The sequence below is a fragment of the Phaethon aethereus genome, assembly GCF_964289735.1.
Source record: "Phaethon aethereus genome assembly, chromosome: 19".
Taxonomy (NCBI): Eukaryota; Metazoa; Chordata; class Aves; order Phaethontiformes; family Phaethontidae; genus Phaethon; species Phaethon aethereus.
Window position 1 is genome coordinate 5,853,489 of NC_138595.1, and position 25,541 is coordinate 5,879,029.

Genomic DNA, 25,541 nt, shown 5'->3' on the forward strand with positions numbered 1-25,541 from the left:
TGTTAGCTTTTCTTCTCTGTCTACAGATTACAGCTTTTCATCTGTCATCTTCTGGAAGCTGGGCATTTGTGTATCCCTTGAGTAACTTTCGCTGCAGCCATTTTCTGGTAAGTCTCTAACCTTTATATACTCATACATGCTAATGAACATGGAACACCCAGCATTATTGCATTGGCCCTATGACACTCTGTGCTACTTGATGTCTCTCTTCTTTCTTCTTGAGATTGCCATAAAGATTGCACCTGTGCTCCTGCATGTACTTATGCACACCACAGCCTCTGAATAATGTAGACTAATAGAAAAGACTTCAAAGAATCATAACACAGTTTTAAAGGGCTGGAAGGAGAGACTGATGGGAAATGTTATAAGAATTCAACATTTCCTGCTTAGCTAAGCAGTAATTTGGAAGGACATGTAAACTATGTGCCAGTATTTCAAAGAAAACAAAAAGCAAACAAAAGCTGTGCACAGTGCCCTGATGCTGTAAACAAAAGAAAAGAAGGGAGAGGTTCGCAGCAAATCATCTGCTTGAGTTTGCCATTTTGCTAGGTACTCACATACAGGATGAGCAGGGTAATAAAAGTATTTGGACAGTTTGGATGTTATTTGATAGAGGTAAATGCAAAGGGAAAGAAGGTGGGTGGTTTAGCAGTGACCTGAGCAAGTCATTATGTGACTGAAATCAATTACACAGGAGCTCATTAGCAAAAGAGAATAATGTTCTTCCATCTTGTGCTGTGGATATTCTATTGGATCCCTATCACATATCAAATCAAAACACTATCTTTCAAAGCCACCGAAGGGTTAATTCCAGACTGTTCTTTCTGAGACACTGATTTTCCAAAGCAACTGTGCTTGCCAGGCCAATGAAGCTATCAGTGCAAACGGAATCAATGATCAGCAGATACCAGAATTGCCTTGACGGTTGGAACCAGAAAGAAAGTATTGTAGGTCAGTGAATTCTAACATTTTATAAATCAAATGTACAATGTGCTTTGTCCTAGTCTTCTAATAACTAGGATAGAGAAAGGAAGAAGAAAGATTTTTGAAGAGCGTGCATGCTATTTTAGAGTGAAATTCACTCATGTTCGCTCTCATTGAACCAGTACAGTTCAAGTGGGATTTCAGAAATGCAACAGACTTTGTGCAAAATGAAGGCAGGCAACAACAGAACAAAGCATTTGGTGCAAAGTTCAGGGGCACGTATTGTTTAACTGATGTGTCTGAACCCGGCCTCCTTTATGGTACTAAGTGCTTGATTTGGCAGAATGACTTTGGATATTCCAGTACCTTTGTCAGTTTGGTCATTAGGAGTCTATATGCTACTCAAAGTCAGTTCCAGCAGAAGAGGGATTAAATATTTAACAGTATTAAAGGCTTTTGAAAAAGAAGATCTTGGTTTTGAGAGTCTAAGAAAATTGGACTCTTAATAATAAAGTAATTAATACTTTAACAATAAAAGAAAATAAATTATGCTAACTCCTCTGATTATTTCAAGATATTTTAAGGAAGCACACAGACAGGTAGTTAATACATGGAGGACAGAAGTAGAAGCAGTGATATATAATAGGAAAAATCTCCGTAAGACGGGGGGTACATAAAAAAAATCTTTAATCATATATATTTTAGGACGCAGGGATTCTCCCCTTCTCAAGAACATATTGCTATTCTTATCATGACCTGGCAGGCTGTAATCTTACATAAATAACAATAGGACAGATATTCTAGGAAAAAATGGTCTTTTACATTCATAATAAATAGACTGCAAATAAATATGTTTCAAACTAACAGAACAGGCTGACAGTATGTCCTGTTTTTTTCTGGGATAGAGTTAATTTTCTTCCTAATAGTTGATATAGTGGTGTGTTCCCAATTTAGTACAAGAATAATGTTGATAACACACTGATGTTTTTAGTTGTTGTTAAGTAGTTGTAGTGCTTATACTCAGTCAAGGACTTTTCAGCTTCCCATGCTCTGCCAGCGGGGAGGTGTGCAAGCAGGTGAGAGGGGCCACAGCCAGGACACTGACCCAGACTGGCCCAAGGGATATTCCTGATCGTGTAACGTCATGCTCAGTGTATAAAACTGGAGTTGGCTGGGGGGCGGGAATCACTGCTTGAGGACGGCCTATCAATCACCAGGTGGTGAGCGCTTGTTGCATTGTGCATCACTTGGTTTTGTATATTCCTTTATCAGTAATATTGTTATTATTATTTCCTCTTCCTTAAAGTGTTTTTATCACAGCCAATGAGGTTTTTTTCTAATTGTCTCTCCCGTCCCACCTTGGAGGGGGAGGCAAGTGAGTGGCTATGTGGGACTTAGTTGCTGGCTGGGGCTACACCACAACACAGTATGTGATCTGTCTGTAATTACACAACACATGCCTTGCTGTGAATGCCCATAGAGTATATAACAATCATGTACATTTTGAACATATATTCAGAGGCCTGTATCACAGAATCATTAAGGTTGGAAAAGACCTTTAAGATCATCAAGTCCAACCATCAACCCAACACCACCATGCCCACTAAACCATGTCCTGAAGTGGACTCATATACAGGTGAATATTCATATTAGTTGTGACAATACACAGACATATGCATGAAATCAGGTACGTATAGTCTCTCTCCTTGCTTTTGTATACACCCCTCTCTGTGTTTTCTCACTGCAGATTTCAGACTTTACAGGTGGATCTTGAAAAGCAATGGAGCTAGTGCTTGGGGAAAATCTACCCCTGCAGAGACAAAAAATCTAAAGATACCTGGAACAGTTGAAAAGCCAAAGTTTACCTCATCTTACTGTTGGGGTAAGAAAATTGCCTGCTAAACAACACTGTTAGGCAATTTAATTATCAACTGAATGATTTTGCTCGTAGGTGGCTTGTCCATTTCCACAGAACAGGCCTTTTAACCACTGCCTCAGCAAAACTTGTGTAGATGATAGTCTTGCTCTCATTGCAGCTCTAACAGAAGCAGTTGTTGGTTCCTGTGCCTCTCCATATTATGGGCATGTACCTGTCCTGTTTGCCCAAGATGGGAAAGTTTGCAGTTGGAACAGAGATGAAGCCCAGGTGTTGATGGCTAGAGTTATCGTCAGAACTCCTAAAATGTTGAGTACAAACCCAGCTTTGGCCTAGAATTAGAAAAGAGGCAGGTTATTAGTTGAAGTGAGTGCTTTTTTTTCCTTCCTTGCGGATTAGGATTGTTTATACGGTTAGATTTTCTCTTTGGCCTTTTTTCACAACTCCATCAAATTACATTTAAGCTGGTTTTCTTCACAAACATAATTTGTATTAGTGGAAAATGAATTTCCATTAGATAAAACTCTTAAACTAGAAGTTCTGAAATCCTTTTAATCCACTTATCTAGGACTTTCTCTTCTGACCTGGCATCTGTCTCTAATGTTACTTTGGATTTCTTCTTGGATCCATTATAAATTAGAAAAGTTATCAAGAGACATGGCATCTTTGTCTGTCTTTTCTTAACATAGTGAGAAAGGGCATCAGGGCAGCCTAGTGAGATGTGCTAGGCTTCCTAGTCTCTGCAGAAGGACTGTCCAGATGACAGGGCTCTTTGACATCCCTATGATCTACATTTGGGCTTTTTGAACAGTTAGACATTGCCATTTCTCATTGACAGCAAGCTCTTGTTGGAACATCTTGAAGAAGCTGTGGCTGTTTTTTAAAAGCTCAATAGCATCTTTATAAGGCTCTGATTATATATTAGAGTCAGTGTGACCCTTTACTAATTCACACATGTATGTTGTTCTTTCCATTTGACATAAGCTCAGTACAGTGAGTTTTCTAACACTCTTCCAAAAAGAGCCAATATTAGAAAAAGGAAAGATCAAAACTAGTGATGAAAATTCTGAAAAGAATGCGCTTTTGCTCACCATATCTATAACCTTGAGCTGTCCATATGAGAAGACAATGGCATTAGGAGGAGTGGCCACTGGGAGCATGAATGCCAACGATGCAGAAAGTGTACAGGGCAGCATGACATAGAGTGGATTGAGGCAGATCGCTTCAGCCTATGCAAGAAGGGAAAGCAAAGATGATGGTTTTGATATACAAAAATGCATAGAAATCTTTTGGCAGATGACTGATTGTATCAGTGTCAGAAATCTTGTTCTTTCACAAACACTGCACCCACTCATATTTTTGTTCTGCTTTAGAAACTTTTAGCCGATGTCTTTATGCAGCAAATGCAAGAATTGATTTTGTGGTCAGTGCGTTGTGTTTTTCATTGTGGAATCTGATCACTGCTGCAGTATAAATTAACAATAAGGGTTGTGTTCAACTCTAAAACCAGGAAAAAATGTGGAGTGGCTTCAAAGTGGTTAAGAACAAAATTGAATTATCAGAGGAAACTGCCCAAGCTCTGAAGGTGAGTGGATCAGTTTAGGGGTTAGCTGGACTCTGTGGCCTATGCAAAAAGATTTTGGTGGAGCTTATTCCAGTTTCTATCTGGAACCAGCTTTTCACACTGCAGAACTATGTCTACCCCAGCAACAGGAATCTCATGTGGAAATGCAGAAGTCTGAATTAGGTCATACAGCTTGACTAATGCTATCACCTTCAGAGGCTTCTGGAAGGTTAGTGGTCGGAGTGAAATACAGTAATGGAATGTTGCAGGGAAGCAAATGCTGCTGCTGTTGCTGTCTCTGTGCAGAACAAATAGGAAAAAACAAGTACAGCTGGCAGTGACCTCATGAGGTTGTTTAGGCCAGAAGGCAAAGTCTAATATGCCAATGAATTTAATCCCTTTACTTTTCACCAGCAATGATTTTAGAAAGGTTGAACTAAGCACAGTGTGTGTGAATATATATGCATGCATGTACATATATGTATATTTTAAGTCTTGTATTCCTGATTGGATACACAAACCAGTGCTTGAACAGATGTATGCTTGGAGAAGAGTTGAAAACTGTTCTTACAAGAGTATTTTGAAACACTGGAACTTACCATTGAAGCCAGAATAGGGAGGAAGAGAGTAGTGGTGGCCACATTGCTGGTGCACTCAGTGAAAGTGGCAATGAGGAGACACAACAGGAGAGCAATAGCAGGATGAGGGATTTGCTGCAGAGGAGTCAGCTTGCTACCTAACCATGAAGACAGACCAGATTCCTGTAACAGTGGAAAGAGGTCTGTCAAGATAGTAGGCTGGAGAAGAAATAGCCACATCACAGTCCAATTACATTTCTCATACCAATTCTACCTTCCCTTCTTATACGAGTTCTCATACAAACTGCTTTCTGTACATTATTGATAGCAAATAATTATTTCTCTGTTCAGGCCATTAGTTGTACATGATCAATATTTGAGGCTTTTTTTTGAATCTAAACAAAGATCTTTGAACTCACTTTCTAAAATACTTTCATATATCTTAGCAGATATTCTCATGATTTGATGTAATTTCATCACATTATCTGAGATTTTGATCAACTATCTGAAGCTTTTCATATCTTTCATCCTTCTCAGTCACTGAAAAATACCAGCATCTTCCCTATATTCTGGGCTGTAGTTTGAGCATCTTTATTATTCAGCTTCTCAAGAGAACATAACCTAACTGTGCCTGTCTTGCTGCTTCATGCATTATGGCCTAGCTTGCTTTCTTACTGGTTTGGCAACCACTGTTCTTCATGTCCTCCCTATTTCATATCTTGGTTACTTCAGCCTGTCTCTTCGGACATTGAAAAGTGCTGTCTCCCAGGAGGGTTGGAACCTATCTTGAAAGGACTAGTCTAATTCCCTGTCCTAGGGCAGGATCAGCTTTACCTAAATTATTACTGATAGATGTTTTTCAAACTTGTTATTAAAAATCTCTAGCAAAGAAGTTTCCAAAATCTGCCCAGATAATTTTTCAAGTGCTTAACTGTCTTTACAGTTGGAACATTTTCCCACTGCTTAACCTAAATCTCCTTTGCTGCAATTTAAGCCCTTTAGCACCATCAGAATATAAAAAAGTATACTATCTCCCTTTCTGCAGCAGCTTTTATGTATTTGATTACTTATTCTAGAATAAATTAGTGTAATTTTTTGAATCTTTCCTTTTCCAAACATGTTTCACAGAGATCTGATAATTTTTACTACCTTCCTCTAAACTTTCTTCATATAGCCTACATGTTGTTGAAGACTGATATTCAAAACTGAATACATTACTGTACCTGAGGATTTACCAGTCCTGAGTGGAAGGATTATATTTTACATGTCTTGGGTATGATGGTCCTACCTATAGTTTCCAGTTGTTTGCTTTTTTTCTCAGTAGCAATATAATCTCTAGTGGATGAGGGAAAGACTGTGGACGTTGTCTACCTGGACTTTAGTAAAGCCTTTGACAACGTCTCCCGCAGCATTCTCCTGGAGAAACTGGCGGCTCGTGGCTTAGACAGTTTTACTCTTTGCTGGGTGAGGAACTGGCTGGATGGCCGAGCCCAGAGAGTTGTGGTGAACGGTGTTAAATCCGGCTGGCGGCCGGTCACAAGCAGTGTTCCCCAGGGCTCGGTTCTGGGGCCAGTCTTGTTCAATATCTTTATTGATGATCTGGATGAGGGAATCGAGTGCTCCCTCAGTAAGTTTGCAGATGACACCAAGTTGGGTGGGAGTGTTGATCTGCTGGAGGGTAGGAGGGCTCTGCAGAGGGATCCGGACAGGCTGGATCGATGGGCAGAGGCCAACTGTATGAGGTTTAATAAGGCCAAGTGCAGGGTCCTGCACTTTGGCCACAACAACCCCATGCAATGCTACAGGCTTGGGGAGGAGTGGCTAGAGAGCAGCCCGGCGGAAAGGGACCTGGGGGTGCTGGTTGACAGCCAGCTGAACATGAGCCGGCAGTGTGCCCAGGTGGCCAAGAAGGCCAACAGCGTCCTGGCCTGTATCAGGAATAGTGTGGCCAGCAGGAGTAGGGAAGTGCTTGTGCCCCTGTACTCAGCACTGGTGAGGCCGCACCTTGAATCCTGTGTTCAGTTTTGGGCCCCTCACTACAAGAAGGATGTTGAGGTGCTGGAGCGTGTCCAGAGAAGGGCAACGAAGATGGTGAGGGGTCTGGAGCACAAGTCTTATGAGGAGCGGCTGAGGGAACTGGGGGTGTTTAGTCTGAAGAAGAGGAGGCTGAGAGGAGACCTTATCGCTCTCTACAACTACCTGAAAGGGGGTTGTGGCGACGAGGGTGTTGGCCTCTTCTCCCAAGTAACTAGTGACAGGACAAGAGGAAATGGCCTCAAGTTGCACCAGGGGAGGTTTAGATTGGATATTAGGAAAAATTTCTTCACTGAGAGGGTGGTCAGGCATTGGAACAGGCTGCCCAGGGAGGTGGTGGAGTCGCCATCTCTGGAAGTGTTCAAAAAACGTGTGGATGTGGCGCTTCAGGACATGGTTTAGGGGACATGGTGGTGCTGGATTAATGGTTGGACTTGATGATCTTGAAGGTCCTTTCCAACCTAGTGATTCTGTGATTCTGTGTGATAAAAATATTGACTAGAACAAGGTGTATGAGCAGTGTTAAAACTTATCCTGTTATTTCCACATCTTGCATTTGTGATACTTCTTCCTATTTCCTATATTGAGTTGCATCCCTGTTTTCTAGAAACAATTTTACAGGTCATTGCGATCTTTGAATTCTGAACTAGAATTCCAGGCACTTGAAGCCTTTTCCAACTTGTTTATTGTCTATAGATTTAATAAATGTATTGGCTGTTCCATCATCTAAGTCATTACTTAAAAATAATTTGTAGCACTGGACTGCTGGCAGATGCCCGCAGAAGTATATCAATACATCCTTCAGTCGGACAGATGTTTTTATCTGCTCCTGAAGGTCCTCTAGCTAGCTCTACATTTGTCTTCTAGCAGTTTAATTTCAATCACATAAGTAGTTTGTTTGAAATAGTTTGGAGACCCATCCTGGGCACATTATCTCTTCATCCTTGCCACATCAATTAAGTTTTATTTAATGGAACCTTTGATGTGTTGGGGCAGTTTGTTAATCATCCACTTTTCTAGAAATGCAGTTAATCATGCTGCCTTGATTGGTAGTACCATCCCAGTTGCATAGGCAACAACAGTAAAGGTTTGTTCTAATCACAGGACTCCTCCTAAGGATGGTGAAGTCTGTCCTACTGCCACTAGCTGAGGAAATGCGCATTTGGTGCTCCCAGCATGCCCTCTTGCGTTCTGGGAGAGCATGCATTAAAAGCAAGATGGAAAACACCCAGGAAGACAAATACCAGGTAAGCACAGGAATGTTACCTCACTGCCTTTGGCTAAGGCAAAGCCACCTCCCAGCAGAAACACGATGTTCCATGGCATTTTCTGGTGAACTACTTTCCAGTCCAAAAGAGCTGGAGGTGCTTGGATTTTTGACTTGCTGCCTAAAATCCAAAAAGGTTTTGTAAGCCATGTTATATTCTGCAAAGAAAGGAGCACTTCTTGGTGGGAGGTGAGTTTAGTCTGAAAGTCAGGAAACACTTCTGTCAGCAAGATCAAGTAGACTGTGGAATTATCTCCTAAAGCAAATAATGGGAGCCTCATCAACAAAGATTTTAAAACTTGACTTGCAAAAATACTAATGAATGATCTGTAGCTACTCCAAAAGGCATAGTAGAATACAGGTAAGAGTGAGTTAAAAGTATGGCAACATATCTGCAGAACTGTATGTGTTTCTGTTAAGTCATGTATTCTCTCGTGAAGACACCAGCTTCAGAAGGTTTTACATATGTGTACATTAGTGTCTGGAATACTGCTGGGATAAGAGTTTCCTACTTCATTAAATTACAAGAAACAGAGAACTTTTATGGGACATATGCCTTGCCTCACCTAAAACATACAGCTGTAGCTATGCAGGAAGAGCAGTTTGAAATCTTGTTTAATGTTTGAAATTTCCTTTGTAAATCTAACATGTAAAACTTCCTGTGTACCTGTTCTGACAGTTGATTTTTGATGCCTTCAGTAAACTTACCTGTTTGTTGTTTATCTCTGTCATTGTTAGAAATGTCAGAAGGGATGATGAACAACAAAACTGAGATGAAGATGGCAACTGTAGCATCAGTGACATAGCTGCAATAGATTGGTCAAATATTTAGTTTAGCCGTGCTTTCATTTTTATGAAATCTAACGTATTTAATTTTTATTCAAAGTGAGGAGAAGTAGTGATACCTTGTATCACTTTTGTCCAAAAGTGCTGCTGCCCAGCCTGGCATGAAACCAGGGTCTCTTGTAAACCAGAGCAGTATCAGTAGTATGAAGAGGATCGAAACTGCTATTTCTGCAAATTTCATTGAGCCCAATTTCTTGCCCTCTGCCTTGATAATGTCATAGGCCAGTTGCTCCTTAGCCTTTGCAGAGGCATTTGCAGCACAACCAAAATTCTTCTGAAAACTAGAAAAAAATGGACAAGAAATATCAGAGAAATTTGTTAGATAATCTCAGAGTTAAGAATCAAAATTTTATACTCGGTCATCTTGTCTTTTAGATATATTTATTTATAGATGCATGTAGAAATTATATATATATATTTATATATAAAATATATAAAAATATTGCCATAGCATCAGCAGCCATAGGTGTTGGATAGTAACTGCATTGTACTGCATACTGCCAAGATGATCAAAAAGAAGCTTCCTACCCTTGAAAGCTTGTGATCTAAATATAAACAGGCATGCTATCTGACCACATGGGGAAATAATGTCAATGTTAGTGTGACTGACAAGGCTGTGTGCTGAGAGAAGTTGTGGATGCCCCATCCCTGGGAATGTTCAAGGCCAGGTTGGATGGGGCTTTGAGCAACCAGGTTTAGTGGAAGATGTCCCTGCCTATGGCAGGGGGCTTGGAACTAGATAATCTTTGAAGTCCCTTCCAACCCAAACCGTTCTATGATTCTATCACCAGGAAGTAAATAATTGCCAAGCTTTTTAAAATTACAGAAAAGGAGAATTTTAAAAGGAGGAATTTGAAGATGAGAGTATCATTGCAGGTTATTACAGAGCTCTTTCTATTTAAAAGAAAGGAGGTTGGGCATAATACAAAAGTGATAGGCTAAGTATTAAACAGGTAGGTAATGCAAGCTGGTTGTATGGGGTGATTAGCATTGGGAACTGGCACAATACTAATCCTCTAGGTCTGCAGCAACTCTCATCACAAAGGTATTTACCAGCTGTATGTATAAACCAATTTTCTGGTTTGAAGCACAACAGTCTTTCAGGACATGAAAGCAACGCTGCAGAACAGGTTATATGCAGTTATAACTTCCTATTTTCATCTACAGAGTATATTTAGCTTTGGGGATTTGATCAGCTTCCTCGGAGAAAAAGTTGCAGTATTTTAACAGATACTTAGTATGCTGTTCTGCTAGTCTCTGTTGTATATGAGGACTTTGTCACTTGCTGTCTGACTTTCAAGTATAGGCTCATCAATGAAAGTATCACTTGTGTTACAACATGTAAGGAGTACTTGCTAACAGGCCTTCAGCTGTATCACAGTGTGTAAAGGTACTTACTTAAAGCCCAAGTACAGTATCTGCAGCCAAATCCATGCCAAAACCAGTAACATGATCATAGTGGGGAAAGCAAAGGAGAACCAAGAGGCAAAGTTGATGATATTGCCATTGTTAGGAAAGAGCCTGTAAAATGTAGATGGCTGTTAGTGTCCAAAATTCTGCACTCTTCTGTGTTTCATTAACGATTCAGAAAAAGCAGAGGTACTGTGAGGCCTCTAAGGAAGAGAAGCTAACTTCCCGACAAAGTTACCAAATTGATATTTCTTTCTGTGTTGGCTAGAAGTCAGCTGTAGCGTATGTAATCCCCAATTCAACCAGACTTACTCATCAACTTGTCCTTGCAGTACCAGATTTGGTGTTGTACCAGTCAGAGTTGCAATCCCTCCAATACTGGCTGAGTAACAGATACAGAGAGACATTCCCTTGCAGAATTTCTTGTGTTTCTCCTCTAGCAGATTTTCATTTCTCTTTTTGTCTTCCTCAACTGTCAGGACATGACTATTACCTAGGTGCCAAGGCAGGAACAAAAGAGTTACAGAAGGTAGATTTGATAAGAAAAGATCTTGTGTCTGTGTAATTCAGTATTTCAAGGCTAGGACACAATGGACTCAACGCTGAAGGACCCAAATTTCCTCATTGTTAATTCTTTGATCTTCTGTCCATTTTTACTGATTGTCTTGATACAGAGCAGTTTTTCAGAGGAAGAGAAGTTGAAATGTTTGATCAAGTCTGAACATACTGCTGACACTTCTCTGTGAACTAGGGCAATGTCTGAACTGCACATGGAGGGGAGAGAAGCAAGAATTCAGGGAGGTACAACAGAGTCAGAGGAGTTGGACTGAAGGTAACTTGTTCTGTACCATCACCTGACTGCTGGCACTGAGATTTACATTCAGAAACACTGGAGTTGTCTCAAAGGTGGGTAGAGGGCAAGACAGCTGCTAAAGAGATGTTGTTGCATGATTGCGTATCTTTGGATTAGAAAGATCATTTTAATCCCTAACCTTCTGGCATGAAATAGGCCAGAAATTTTCCCTCGGAAATTCCCTATTATCTGATAAGTTACACAGTAAATAATAATGGAACTAACATAAATATCTAAGGAAATATCAAGCCTTATGTAAAGGCTTTGGCTAATGGAGAATTTACACATTTTGATATTTTATTGCTTAGTTATCATCTCTTCGTATTTTCAATTTCTAACTTCAGCCAAGTCAGTAGATCTTACTATGCTTTTGTCTGGTTCATGAAAAAGCCTCATAAATGCTGTCTGATACAGTCAGGATGCTTTAAGTATATTCTTTTAGAATTTGCTAGCATATATAATGACAGTGAAGAAGGCATCATGCCATCCTCCATTACCCCAAAGAGAAAAACACCCGTAACCCTCTCACCTTTTTCCTCTGTTTCTTTGGAGCTATCTGGTTTATTTGACTCTTCCTGCAGTTCAAAGGCTTTATTGATGTTTTCAGATGCTTGGCCAGCTGTGCTAGACTCCATTTCAGACTTGTGCAACTGTTCCAACACCGCTTGTGCTATCGGGACCATCATGGCAGTGGTGGCGGTATTGCTGATCCACATCGACAGGAAGGCGGTCACAATCATAAAACCCATGAGAAGTCTGAAATGAAAAAGTTTGAAAAAGCCAGTTCAGAACTCAGCACTGCAATGTCCTTTATTGTTACAAAGCTTTGGTTACAAATGCTGGGTTTGGAAAATGCTTAGCAATCTAGTACTTCCTCTCGCCCTCGTCCGCTTTGTAAATGACACCGTAAGATTTAACATAAATTTTTCTTTTTGCAATTTCAGCCAATTGTGCTTTTACATTCTTATTACTAGGAAAGTGGAGCTGGTATCTTGGAGCAAACAGTTTATCTAGTCAGTGTCCTGCTTTTTCTGCATGTTTCAGAGGAAGACATATCATCTCAGTAACACATATTAATGTATTATAATATATTTTGAAGAGGAATTGCAAATGGAATTTGATCCTAAATGGCAATCAGTTTAAGTCATAAGGAAGATGATTTCTTTTTTGTAATTTTATCCCAACTTTGTCATTAAAGATTCTCTTCTTATTCATATAAAATTCTAATCCTTGTTCAGTATTACTATGTTATTTGTCTCAAAATTATTCTTTAGATGAGATGTAGATTATATATTAGATGAAAAGGGCTTTATTTTGTATGCATTTTTATTCTATTGCTTTGTAATTTCCTTCAGTATTCCCTCTTCTTATGATCTGAGACAAATTAAATAGGGCCGTGTAGCCTCTGCATATCTTTAAGTTCTAGTCTGGTAAACATTTGTTGTTTTCAAAACAAGCATCCCAATATTTTTTCTTCTCTTTGCAACCAGTATAACAGCTAGAGAGTATATGTCCTGTGTTTCAGCTGTAGTCTTTCCTGATTGTCTAAAGCTGTGCTTCTGGACAAGTCTAGCAGCCCCCTTGTCTTTTCAGAATTGACTCTCTTCTTGCTACTTCTCCACCTGAAGCCATTTGGAATTCAAAAAAGAGGCACAAGGCCTGTAACACATCAAAGGATCCCCATTTTCAAGGTTTGCTCAGGCACTAATTCACTTGGACTGTAGAAAAGTTTTTGTAGGTTATGATTTGCAGATTAATGTAGGAGACTACGGGCAACTCTGAGATAGGAACTAACACCATAAAGTCCTTTATCCCACAGTGTTTTCATGACTGTTACTCACAGGGCTGGTCTGACACCAGTGATAAGCAAGACCCACAGAGCAACACGCTTGTGTAGGTGCCAATTCTCAATAGCAATGGCCATCAGCAGTCCTCCAATAAAAAGCATATTGGTGTCCTTCAAATACTCCCTGCAGACCTGTAACATCGAACAAAGGAGAAAAAATAGTGACAAGAAGATAATGTTTAGAGAGAAGGTGCTTTCTGAGGGAGGATCTTATCCCAAAGACATTAGCACTCAGCAACTATGGATTGCATCTAAACAGTGAATTTGCTTTGATTTCAGATTAGCAGCTCCACCCAGAGTCCACTCTAGGCTCATGCAAGTTCTGTTCCATGGAGAGGACAGATGATTCCCTGTGGAGCAATAGTGCAATTTTTTCCTCTTTGCAACACACGCTGGAAGTCACCCTGGAAATAATCCCATAATAAGAGAAGCTGACCCATAAATACATAGGCAAACATGTATAGAGTAAGATCTCTTACTGTTGTTGAATCCATGATACTCATTAGTGGGAACAGCAGGACAGGAAAGAGAGCTGTGACAGCCAACGGCAAGGCTTCCGTGCACCAAAACAGTGCCATCACTATGATAACGTAACCACATCGGGCCTCCTGACAGGAGAAGAGTACATGCAATCAGAACAGACTGTACATCTCACTCAGGCTTTGAGAAGGCAACAGCCCATAATTATATTCATTTCCTGATAAAGGGATTTGGGAAAAGGTTATTTTCTGTCTTTCTCTCCTGTCTATTCTCCTACCTATGCAGATCCTAATCAAATGACAAACTATTCAACAACGTTGTCAGAACTATGAGGAAAAGATTGGGGCTTCCAATGGGGAAAAACAAGAAACTTAGGAAAAGAAACAAATTCATTACTTTGAAGCCTTCATGATAATGGATTGGCAGTCCCTGCACAGACTTCTTTATATTTTGCTGGTGGTGGTGTTCTCTTTTTCTATATTCCTGTCTTTGAGTTGCAGAAAAACTTACTGATCCAGTCAAGGTTTCTCCACCTTTTTCTCCACATGTTTCAGGACTTGGCCCAGATGAACCCAACTAATCTCAACAGCATGGATTCCTTGTACTGTAAATACTTTTATCTATTTTTCATTGGATTTTTAGCTTAGTACAGACTTTGAAAGGCACACTGACAAACTGGTCGCATACCAGTTTCAGCTTCCACTGGCTTTGACTTGTTTATTTGAAGAAAGGATAATTCCCTATTTCGTGTTACTCCTTTTTTTGAGAAAACATTGATTTGGTTCTGCTTTGGACAACCACTCCAAATTTTATGTAAAAATATTTAAATCGGCCCCATATGCTAAAAAGATTCAAAATAACATGTCATAACAGATTTTCATATGGCTGAAAGCAAGGAAAAGTAACATTGCAGGTTGTAGTGTCTTCCTCATTTTGGAACAAGCACAATAACGGGCACCAGCAAATCCAAAGGAAGAAAAAAGTGGTTGTGCGGTCTTGGATTAAGGATGTCCGCTAAAATATACTGGACAGTATGAATGAAAATATAGTGATGCTTATTGAGAAAACAATGAAGAAATGGAAAGTGTAACGGCTAGATTAGAGAGAAGTAAATCCAGGAGCTGGAATAGTGGCTGGCAGGATCAAAGTTGTGATACTTTAGAACATGCTCAGGACTTCTGAACATGGCATGGAAGTTACAGAGCTGGTGAAGGGAAAGGGTGAACATTGGAGCTGAATAGTCTGGAGGAAAGAAGATAGCAATCTAGGTGGTAAATTACCAAAGTAGCAGGATTGGAGAAGTAAAGCTTAAAGAGATTCATGAAGAGATGAAGATGCCTTTTTGAGCCTTATTTTTGAATGAAAGCAGTAAGAAACTTAATTATACATCTTATCAAGCACTGAAAGCAATTTTCCATTCTGATGATCCCTTTTTTCCCTATTTTTATTATTAAGAGATGCCAGTGGCTACCTTTTGAGAGACTGTAGCAGGGCTTTGGAACATATATGATAGGCACGCTGCTGTTCTCTTCCAGTCTGCTCTGAACAGGCTCACAGTAAAAGCTGGAATAAGGCTTTGCACAGTCAGTTGTCCTGTAAAGACATTCCTCTGTCTTTGGACAAAATCCTTACATTGTCTGCTCTCATTTGTAATAGTTTAGTGTCCAGTGCGATGTCATTATAGAACAGGTTAATAGCTCAACAGAATAGCAAAATGAGGAATTCCATCCTGTAAGTTGTCTGCTTACGACTCTGCATGATGAGGTACCAGCTTTTCCTGCTTAGCAGTACCACGATGCACAATTTTAACACAAGAAATCTTCTTACAGACTGCAAAGGGAAAAGTCGAGGACCCTTTAAATTTTTGTGTTGTAGCTGACTGCTTAGAAACCAGAGAGAGTAATTTTCAAAGAGGAATTGAACCAAGATTGCCAAATCATTCCACAGGCAATACCAGGGACTTATTGTATGGTAACAATGACTCTAGCAAGTAAGTTTGAACTCGTGGCCACAGGACAAAAAAAAAAAAAAAAATCTGTCTCTTTCTGGCTGCTTAGAACTTTTCTGATCCAGATCTCTTTTAACTTCAGTAACTCTTTTGCCTATGGAAAGTTAACTAGCAAAGAAGTACTTTTTCTGTTTTTCTTCTTAGTGAGCTTTTTAAGTGATAGTTTAAGCTATTTTATCTGCATCCCAAGGGCATAAGAGGACATGCCTGATCACTTCAAGCCAGTGCTACTCTATCATTCTTGTTTGCAATACTCTCATCATAGCTCCGAATCTCTGATAACAGTCAGAAAAGAAGCTGCAAGAAAGAGCAAGCTTTGGGACAGGCTGCACAAAAAGACAGGGAAGAGCTAGTGGAGTGAAGAGGGAAGCTTGGCAAAGGAGACTAGAAACTGGGAGTCAGCAGAGATTGGGAGACAGGCAGGCAGAGACGAGAGGAAAGAGCTAGGACTTGACAGCCAAAGAGCAGTGACAGGAGAGGTTGATTGGAACTATCTATTTAATGATGCTGGGACTGTAGCAAGAGACCTGAAGACCAGAGATTAGATCTGTCTGCATGAAGAGATTGGGAGTGGGAGAAATAAGCCAGGGTGAAGAAGCAGAACACTGGCAGTCTTCCTGCTCAGGGTGCTGTATTTAAATGATCAATGTCTCAGAAATACCTGTCCCACTACTACAGGTTTTTGTAGTTAACTTTTTCTGAAGGAATCCTAAGCAAGGTGTCTTCCAAAACTTGACATTTTAAATTTTAAATCATTGTTTGGGAAGATTCTTACAGGTATATGCTAAAAAAAAGAGTGAAGTACATATTATTTTGCCCTTATGTATCAGAATGCCTTGTCCATCTGACTAAGAAAAATGCCTCTTCTATCTGGCAACAACAACAACAAAGAAAAAATTAAAAGAGGGTGTGGACTGCATGCTTTTAGAACATCAAAAGGGGGATTAAAACTGAGCCTTAGATTGTAACTTTGGTTCACACATATGAGCTTCAGCATAGAAAGTCCTTTGCTAAATCAGTTAGACACAAAGCAAAAGTTAAAAAATTGCATGTCACTGAGCATTCTTCTAGAATATGCAATCACAGATGTATCTGTTCATCCATCTATGCCCTATTGCTTTTATATTCCTCCACTATCAGTTGTCAAAGGGGTCTGCTCAGAACAAAAAGATCTTCAAGCAATAAATGAAGTGCCTCTGAGAAAGAATCTGTATGTTCTCTTCAGCTCTGTCACTTAAAAGGAACAACTCTAAGGAGAGATTTGGAGATTTGGCTCTCAAATTCAATTTAAAAAGTTCTTACCTTGGTAGGAACAGCCAGAGGCAGAGGAAGAAACAAAAGGGGTACAAACACTATGATCAGGTATTTCCTGAAGGCTAGGGTCATCTGCAAGAAGCCAGCCATGGTGCTGGAGCTAGCCCAGTGCTGAAGGGCCTGAGGTCTGCTGCTGGAGACTATATAAACACTCGGGAATATTAACCGTTGACCTGAGGAGGTTGGGTGTTGTTTTTGGAACAGTAATCGGAGAAAGAAGGAAGAGAACAAAGAAGGGAGGGGATAGCAGAAGAGTGTCAGACCAGGAACTTTCTTAAGACAATCTTCCTGATAACTGATAAATCCAGGAGAGAATTAACTCCTTATGGACCAAGTAGGTTTATTAAAAGCATCCTGAAATGACCTATGCTTTGTTTAAATAATATTAATGTTTCGGTCTTTAATAATGCCTTCTTTGAATAGGTACTCTTATTCCTACCATAAAAACGAGAAATGTCTCCCTCCATAATAGGTTAAAAATTGTTTTAAAAATTTAAAAAGTGTACTGAAAAACACATCTGCATCTGTAAAACTCAAATATAGAGATTAGAAACATCTACACAAAATGTTATATAAACATCATCGTACCCACTCAGAAATTCTTTGGCTAGCAAAATCCAGTAGAGCAGAGCTCCTGTCCCCAAATGCCACTTCCAGTCCCCATTCAGAAAGGGACTTACAGTCCTTACCACCTGAGAGCAGGGGCACCCATCTTTATGCAGTCCAAGGATGACCCTCATGACAATTCTGTGCTCTTCTACTCAAAGAACAATAGGGGAAATGTTAAAGTATGGTCAGAACTGAGTTCCTCCCACATGGCAGCCCACTGTGTTATAAGATACCTTGGACTTCTGGAGAGCAGGCTTTGGCCTGTTTAGGGGCCTGGTTGACAGAGTCCCTTGGGAGGCAGTCCTGAAGGGCAAAAGAGTCCAGGAAAGCTGGACATTCTTCAAGAAGGAAATCTTAGAGGCACATGAGCAAGCTGTTCCCATGTGCTGAAAGCTGAGCCAGCAGGGAAGAAGACCAGCCTGGCTGAACAGAGAGCTTTGGCTGGAACTCAGAAAAAAAGAAAAAAAAAAAGAGTTTATGAACTTTGGAAGAAGGGGCAGGCAACTCAGGAGGACTACAAGGATGTCATGAGGTTATGCAGGGAGAAAACTAGAAGGGCCAAAGCCCGAGTAGAACTTAATCTGTGTACTGCCATAAAAGACAATAAAAAATGTTTCTATAAATACATGGTCAACAAAAGGAGGGCTAAGGAAAATCTCCATCCTTTATTGGATGTGAGGGGAAACGTAGTGACAAAGGCTGAGGAAAAGGCTGAGGTACTTAATGCCTTCTTTGCCTCAGTCTTTAACAAGTAAGACCAGTCATTCTCCAGGTACCTGGCCCCCTGAGCTAGAAGACAGGGAGAGGGAGCAGAATGAAGCCCCCATAATCCACAGGGAAACAGATAGCGACCTACTACACCACTTAGACTCACACAAGTCCATGGGGCTGGATGGGATCCACACAAGGGTACTGAGGCAGCTCACAGAAGTGCTCACCAATCTGCTTTCCATCATTTATCAGCAGTCCTGGCTAACTAGGAAGGTCCCAGTTGACTGGAGGTTAGCAGACGTGACGCCCATTTACAAGGAGGGCCAGAAGGAGGATCTGGGGAACTACAGGCCTGTCAGTCTGACCTCGGTGCTGGGGAAGTTTATGGAGCAGCTCATCTTGAGTGTCATCGCATGGCATGTAGAGGACAACCAGGTAATCAGGCCCAGTCAGCATGGATTTATGAAAGGCAGGTCCTGCTTGACTAACCTGATCTCCTCCTATGACAAGGTGACCCACTTAATGGATGAGGGAAAGGCTATGGACATTGTTTACCTGGGCTTTGGTAAAGCCTTTGACACCATTTCCCACAGCGTTCTCTTGGAGAAACCGGCTGCTTATGGCTTGGGTGGGCATATGCTTCGCTGAGTAAAAAAGCCCAGAGAGTTGTGGTGAATGGAGTTCAATTCAGTTGGCAACCAGTCACAAGTGGTGTTCCCAGGGGCTCAGTAGTGGAGCCACTTCTGTTTAGTATCTTTTTCAATGATCTGGAGGAGGGGATCAAGTGCACCCATAGTGAGTTTGCAAATGACACCAAGTTGGGTGGGAGTGTTGATCTGCTTGAGGGTAGGAAGGTTCTACAGAGGGATCTGGACAGGCTGGATTGATGGGTCGAGGTCAATTGTATGAGGTTCAGTGAGGCTCAGTGCTGGGTCCTGCACATGGCTTACAACAACCCCATTCAATGCTACAGGCTTGGGGAAGAGTGGCTGGAAAGGTGCCCAGCGGAAAAGGACCTGGGGGTGTTGGTCAACAGCCATCTGAATAGAAGCTGGCAGTGTGCCCAGGTGGCCAAGAAGGCCAACAGCATCCTGGCCTGTATCAGAAATAGCGTGGCCAGCAGGAGTAGGGAAGTGATCGTCCCCCTATACTCAGCACTGGTGAGGCCGCACCTTGAATCCTGTGTTCAGTTTTGGGCCCCTCACTACAAGAAAGATACTGAGGTGCTGGAGCATGTCCAGAGAAGGGCAACAAAGCTGGTGAGGGGTCTGGAGAACAAGTCTTATGAGGAGTGGCTGAGGGGACTGGGGTTCTCTAGCCTGGAGGAGAGGAGGCTGAGGGGAGACCTTATCGCTCTCCACAACTACCTGAAAGGGGGTTGTGGTGAGGTGGGTGTTGGTCTCTTCTCCCAAGTAACAAGCGATAGGATGAGAGGAAATGGCCTGAATTTGCACCAGGGGAGGCTTAGATGGGATATTAGGAAAAATTTCTTCATCGAAACAGTTGTCATGTGTTGGAACAGGCTGCCCGGGGAAGTGGTTGAGTCACCATCCCTGGAGGTATTTAAAAGGTGTGTACATGTGGCACTGAGGGACATGGTTTAGTGGTGGACTTGGCAGTGTTTGGTTAATGTTTGGACTCAATGATCGTAAAGGTCTTTTCCAACCTAAACCATTCTATGATAAGAAAGGCTTAGGGCCAAAGAGGGAACTTTCTGACATGGCCTGTTACAACTCAGTGCATTGGGAAACTTTGGCTACAGTGCATCACTTTGCAGGCATAGGGCTATTTTTTTTCACCTTTCTGATCTTGCAGGTTTACAGGCACCCCTTTGGTAGCTTGCAGGCTGTATTTGGGGGAAAAAAAATGCTACTGGGAAATTACCAGCAATTCTTTTCCCAGTTGCAAGAAATTTCCGAAATATAAGCGGTGAATTACTTGGTTCTGTAAATATGCCAGAATGGAATTGAAGTTTTTTATTCCAAAAGGAGTGTCTTGTTAATGTCACTTTGACGTCTTTATTTGGTAGATTATGCAAGCACATACTTCAGATAATGATGATAACATTTTCATTTTATTGGTATAAATTGTCACAGCTCTGTTTATAGCTTACTCAAGCAGAGAGAGAGAGAAGCACAGACGTTAGGTCATCCAATGTCAGCTCCACAAAGAGCTTCTGCTATTTGTCATCCCTTTTCTGCTGGGGCTTGTTTTCTTTCAGTAACATGCCTATGATTGAAAAACAGTGAGGTTTCAGGTGTCAGAGCTGCAAACTCACAGCTCTCTTGCAAGCCTGACTTAGGCACATTGCTCACAAGAAGAAGCTTCAAGTTAAATAACTGCCAATCCTGAGCTTTAGCATTTCACCCTTGGTACAAAAAGAAGGAGAAAGAGCTTTCAAATGAATTCTACCCCCCCGCCCCAATTTTGCATCCACTTAATGTTGAATTAGTGTCCAAAAAGGTGGAGTGACAAAATCGGCCAACAACAAAGTAATTTTTCTACTTTCTACTCTTATGTCCTAAAGTTGCAATCAAAATCTAAAAGGAAACCTCTCGTTTTCACATCTCTGTAAGACGAAGGTCAGCTTCCAGCGGCAATCTTGCCTATGGGATGGAAGTAACAGCGCCGAAGGACCTCAGGTAATGAATCGTGCCTCTTCTTTAGAAGCAGCACATCCACAGCAACTCTGTCCACTGCTATATGAGTCCTCTTACTTTCAAAGATGCTATAAATGAGCTCTGTACATGTGTTACTGCAAAATGAATGGTTTATGTCTTCAGAGGGATTTGGTAGAGCTTCACTCGAAGTCCATTAACACTCCCGCAATGGTGTCGAAGGAGTGATGCCCATTTACATTAGTTTGGAACTACTCTAGTTTATATAAACGGGTTAATCTAAAACTCTGAATTGTGTTCTTTGAATTTAAAGAACAACTTGGCCTTTGCTTACTGATCTGCTCTTCGAGGCAGACCAAACCTAAGCGGAAACCTAACAGCACAGACAGGAGCCCTTGTGTCTAACTGTCTGCAAGTTATTTTGTCCTTTAGAAACAGAGGTATTTTCTAATGCGCTCTGACTTTATAGAAGCGATTACACGTTGCTAACTACCACATTTCTCAGATCCTAGTGCATTTAAAATGTTGATTATATCTTTTTCTTTGGAGGCAAGAAAAAATAAATCACGTTTTACGCTTCAATTCCTTTAACTGTCAGTAAACGGCACAAGCGGGGTTGAAAGCTCCGTACGCAGCAGGAATGCCTGGTCTCATGGCTGGTGAGGCAAGCGGCGAGCGGGTCCCTTCCTCCTTTGGCAGAAGGACGACCGACAGCCGTCCCGCCCCCCCCCGCCGCTTCCCACCGGGCGGCTACCGGCTCCTGGGGCGGGGCGCGCCGCTCCTCCGCCTCCCGCCGTCATGGCCGCCGCGCTGCCGCCGTCGCCGCCGCCGCCACCGCTGCCCGCCCGCCGCTGTCCGCCGCTGCCCGCCGCCGAGCCGCTCCTCTTCCTGGCCACCCTGTCCCTCGGCCTGCAGGGCCCGCTCGCCACCCAGTACCTCTGGGACCGGCTGGGGGCCGAGAGCGGCTACAGCGGCCCCAACGCCAGCAGCCCCGCCGGCTGCGGGAACGGCAGCCCCGCCGACGACCCCCTGCGGCAGGTCGGGGAGTGGGGGTGCCGCCGCCTCCCGGGGAGCTCCGGGGCGGTGTTGGGTGCTGCCGGCCCCGGGCCTCAGGTGCCTTTTTCTCTTGCAGGAGGTAGAAGCGCTGGTCTCCCGCTGGAACCTCTACATCAACCTGGGAGGCTTCTTCGTTGGTCTCTTCTCCGTGACTCTCTTCGGACCATGGAGCGACAGCGTGGGCCGCCGTCCATCGCTCATCCTGCCGGCAGTGGGTATGGCCATGCAAGCGGCCATCTATCTTCTCGTCATGTACCTGCAGCTGCACGTTGCCTACTTTCTCCTTGGACGCGTTTTGAGCGGCCTCATGGGAGACTACAACCTGATCCTGGCCAGCTGCTTCGCCTATGTGGCTGACACCAGTGACAAACACACACGGACATTTCGCGTTGCCGTCCTCGAGGCGTGCCTAGGCATTGCAGGCATGCTGGCCAGCATCGGCGGCGGCCAGTGGCGCAAGGCTCAGGGGTACATCAACCCCTTTTGGCTTGTGTTTGCTGCCAGTCTTGCTGCCGCTCTCTATGCTGCTTTCTGTCTTCAGGAATCGGTGAAGCAGCGGAAACCAGCCAAGCTGTTCACCCTTAGTCATTACAAGGCTGTCTACAGGCTGTACACGGCCCCAGAACACTTGATCTCCAGGTGGAAGCTTGCCCTTTACTCCCTGGCTTTCTTTCTTCTTGTCACGGTACATTTTGGAACCAAGGACCTCTTTGTTTTGTATGAGCTTGGCTCCCCTCTCTGCTGGGCTGCTGACCTCATTGGGTATGGCTCAGCTGCCAGTTACCTGGCTTACCTGAGCAGCCTGGGAGGGCTGCGGCTGCTGCAGCTCTGCCTTGAAGACACCTGGGTGGCAGAGATAGGATTGATCTCCAATATTTCTGGACTGGTGGTGATTTCTCTTGCTGCTACAACACCACTGATGTTTACAGGTGATGCCATGTTCTTAAATCCCTATATCTTGGGCTCTTAGCTTAGAGGTGCCAATAGATGGAGGAGGGCAGTGTGCTTCTGTGAATTCAAGCATGTGGAGGAAGTTCTGCCTCCGTTTCAGCCCATGTACCAACAAAACTGTGGCTTGCTAACAGCAAAGTTGGCCCAACACTGAAGTTGAAAGTGCAACTGTATAGTTCCCAGGCTATTAAGTTTCCCAGTAGCTGTATTATGCTGCAGACACAGACTAACATACATTGTGCGATGCAGGAGAATGATTTGGGTCTAAATACAACAGGGAGAAACCCCCTGGAACCACATATATCTGGGATTGACTTTGAAGACTTTGTTTTTCAGCTGAGCTTTCCCTAATGTGCTGTATCTTGCTTACAGGTTATGGGATTCTGTTCCTTTCAATGGCAGCCACTCCAGTCATCAGAGCCAAGCTCTCCAAGCTGGTCGGTGAGACGGAACAGGGTAAGGAGTTAGCCACTATGCTTAAGCCAGGTCCTTAAACACTGTCTCATGAAATATTGAAACCAAACTGCTTCGGGAGGTTAGGACATCCCTAGCTCCTTTGGACTCCTGCATTTACCCTCAGGCCCAGAGTAACATTTTATTTTTTCAGAATAATTGTCAGTTTTCATCTATTTAGATTTGCTACGTTTTTCAAGATGAGAACAAGAGAAGAAATGCAAGATGAAAAGTATTGCATTCAAGCTCAGGAACAGCTCGTTCATTCATCTGTTCGTTTCCAAAACTTTTATCAGGAGCAAGAATTAAAATGGGTTATATAATGAGCAGAAAATTGTGATTTGCCTGACCATGACTCTTTTCTGTAGATCAGTTACTGCAGGAAGAAATCCAGTGTTGTTACAGGGTTGTATCATTGACCATGGTGAAAGATCATGGATTACCTGTAGGAAAAGCATATTTGCCTTTCTTCCAGTAATTTGTTTGGTGAGCTTGCACTTGCTGTTGAATGCTGCACAGGAATACCTCTGCAGGCAGACAGAGGTGGGAAAGGTTGAAAGGTGACTTTGCACAGTGCTTGTTTCTTATATTACAATGAATGTGGTGCACACTTGGTACCAGATTTATGATGCTGAATCTATAAAGTGCAGTCTTCTGCTGTACTTAATGTTTAACAAGCGATAAGATGTGCTTGGCATTAAACAGATCTAGATACGCCCTGTCTAAAGCATTTACAATCCAGCTCGTGTATAATATTGCTGGTCAGCTCTGGTGATACAAATTCTGGAGGTCAATGAGGTGGTCCTGGCTACAGAGAATCTAAGCTTGGCAAGGTTTGGCTTGCCAGGCCAGCACGGTATGCCTGATTTCTGTTCCCAGCTCTTGCTTACCATGCTTGACAATGCAGACATCAGTTTTCTGATGGGAAGTGCAAACCCTTAGAAAGGTTCACAGAATGCCACTGAAGGAGGTGATGTGGTAAAGACATTTGCAGGCAGGGCCATCTCACCGTTAACCTCTTACGTATCTTTTCCAGGTGCACTCTTTGCATCTGTTGCCTGTGTGGAAGGGCTGTGTTCACTTGTGGCTACAGGAGTGTTCAACTCTCTCTACCCTGCCAGCTTGCACTTCATGAGGGGGTTTCCCTTTCTCTTCGGGGCTATAATTCTTCTTATTCCAGCAGCTATTATCGGGTAATGTACTTCAAATTTCTAAACTTTGCCACAGGACCTGTGAAGTGTAATATGATAAATACTATTTACTCTACTTGGGATCGAGGCTCACAGTTTTTAAGGCATATTTTCAGTTACACTTATGAGAGGGTATTTAGTGCCCCTGTAAGCAGAGGTGCAGGTCCGTTTCTTCTGGCATCTGAACCCTAGCGATAAACCTGCAGCCCGAGTAATGTAGCTGCTGACATTCAAAGTGCGTAAAAGTCTCACTCCACCCTCAGAGTGGAATCCAAAATCTTGAGTTGAATTTGAAAGTCCTCCTTTATGGAAGAGATGGAGCTCTCTTAGCAGCCTCGCTTCCTGTCGTTTCTTTAATAATTAAAGCAAAAGTTATGTATGATAGAAAGCAAATCCCCTGGTAAGTCCTGGGAGAAAGAATGTGTTGGGATTTGCAGTAGAACTGCAACTGCTCCTGGCAGGGTCATTTTGTCCTGTTCCTTTGAAACTTTAAAACTCACTTCATTCAGTGACATCCCAGTGTGCCTTCGTAGGCTCTAACTGTTCATTCTTTCTTAGGTGGATAGAAATCTGGGACTCAAACCATGACTACAATCACTTCGCAGATGCTTCCCTGTCGCCTGCAGATGGCTGAGCAGCAACTTAGCAGCAAGGAATTGGCCAGCTCAGCAGTGTCCATCTGAAGACTGCTCTTTATCCTTCCCTTGAAGGACTGATTAGTGTGGGAGGGACACCCTGCTTGTCCTTACTAATTTTTAAATGCTGAATGGTTGGAAATCATGGCTCTGACTCCCAGTAGGAACTTGATTTGCAGATGTGAATGCCTCCTTGCCGTGTGTTGGCTCATCTGGCAGAGAAAACCCAAGAGACCCAAAAGGCAATCAAGAGTAAAAGCTATTGTTGGCCATTTGCAGGGCCGGTTAGTGGTTTGGGGTTTGGTGGGAAAGGAAAGT

At 42.5% G+C, this 25,541-nt stretch overlaps 2 protein-coding genes across 2 annotated transcripts; one reads left to right on the forward strand and one right to left on the reverse strand.

Annotated features, from left to right (window-relative positions):
* Positions 1 to 3,000: 3,000 nt before the first annotated feature.
* On the reverse strand, positions 3,001 to 17,060 carry SLC13A2 (solute carrier family 13 member 2; the record flags this gene model as incomplete). Its single annotated transcript, XM_082008741.1, has 12 exons — positions 16,989 to 17,060; positions 13,678 to 13,806; positions 13,194 to 13,330; positions 11,882 to 12,108; positions 10,812 to 10,992; positions 10,488 to 10,610; positions 9,149 to 9,370; positions 8,952 to 9,049; positions 8,243 to 8,364; positions 4,964 to 5,125; positions 3,892 to 4,029; positions 3,001 to 3,132 (listed from the first exon to the last, which is right to left on the reverse strand). Exons 2-12 carry the CDS (start codon positions 13,774 to 13,776, stop codon positions 3,001 to 3,003), a joined length of 1,641 nt encoding a protein of 546 aa, XP_081864867.1. The 5' UTR covers positions 13,777 to 13,806; positions 16,989 to 17,060.
* A 4,342-nt stretch (positions 17,061 to 21,402) lies between these two features.
* SLC46A1 (solute carrier family 46 member 1) lies at positions 21,403 to 25,222 on the forward strand (the record flags this gene model as incomplete). The annotated part of the gene is made up of 5 exons (XM_082008590.1): positions 21,403 to 21,976; positions 22,071 to 22,923; positions 23,318 to 23,401; positions 24,435 to 24,591; positions 25,147 to 25,222. The coding sequence occupies exons 1-5, from the start codon at positions 21,737 to 21,739 to the stop codon at positions 25,220 to 25,222; spliced, it is 1,410 nt and encodes a 469-aa protein (XP_081864716.1). The 5' UTR covers positions 21,403 to 21,736.
* Between the last annotated feature and the right edge of the window lie 319 nt (positions 25,223 to 25,541).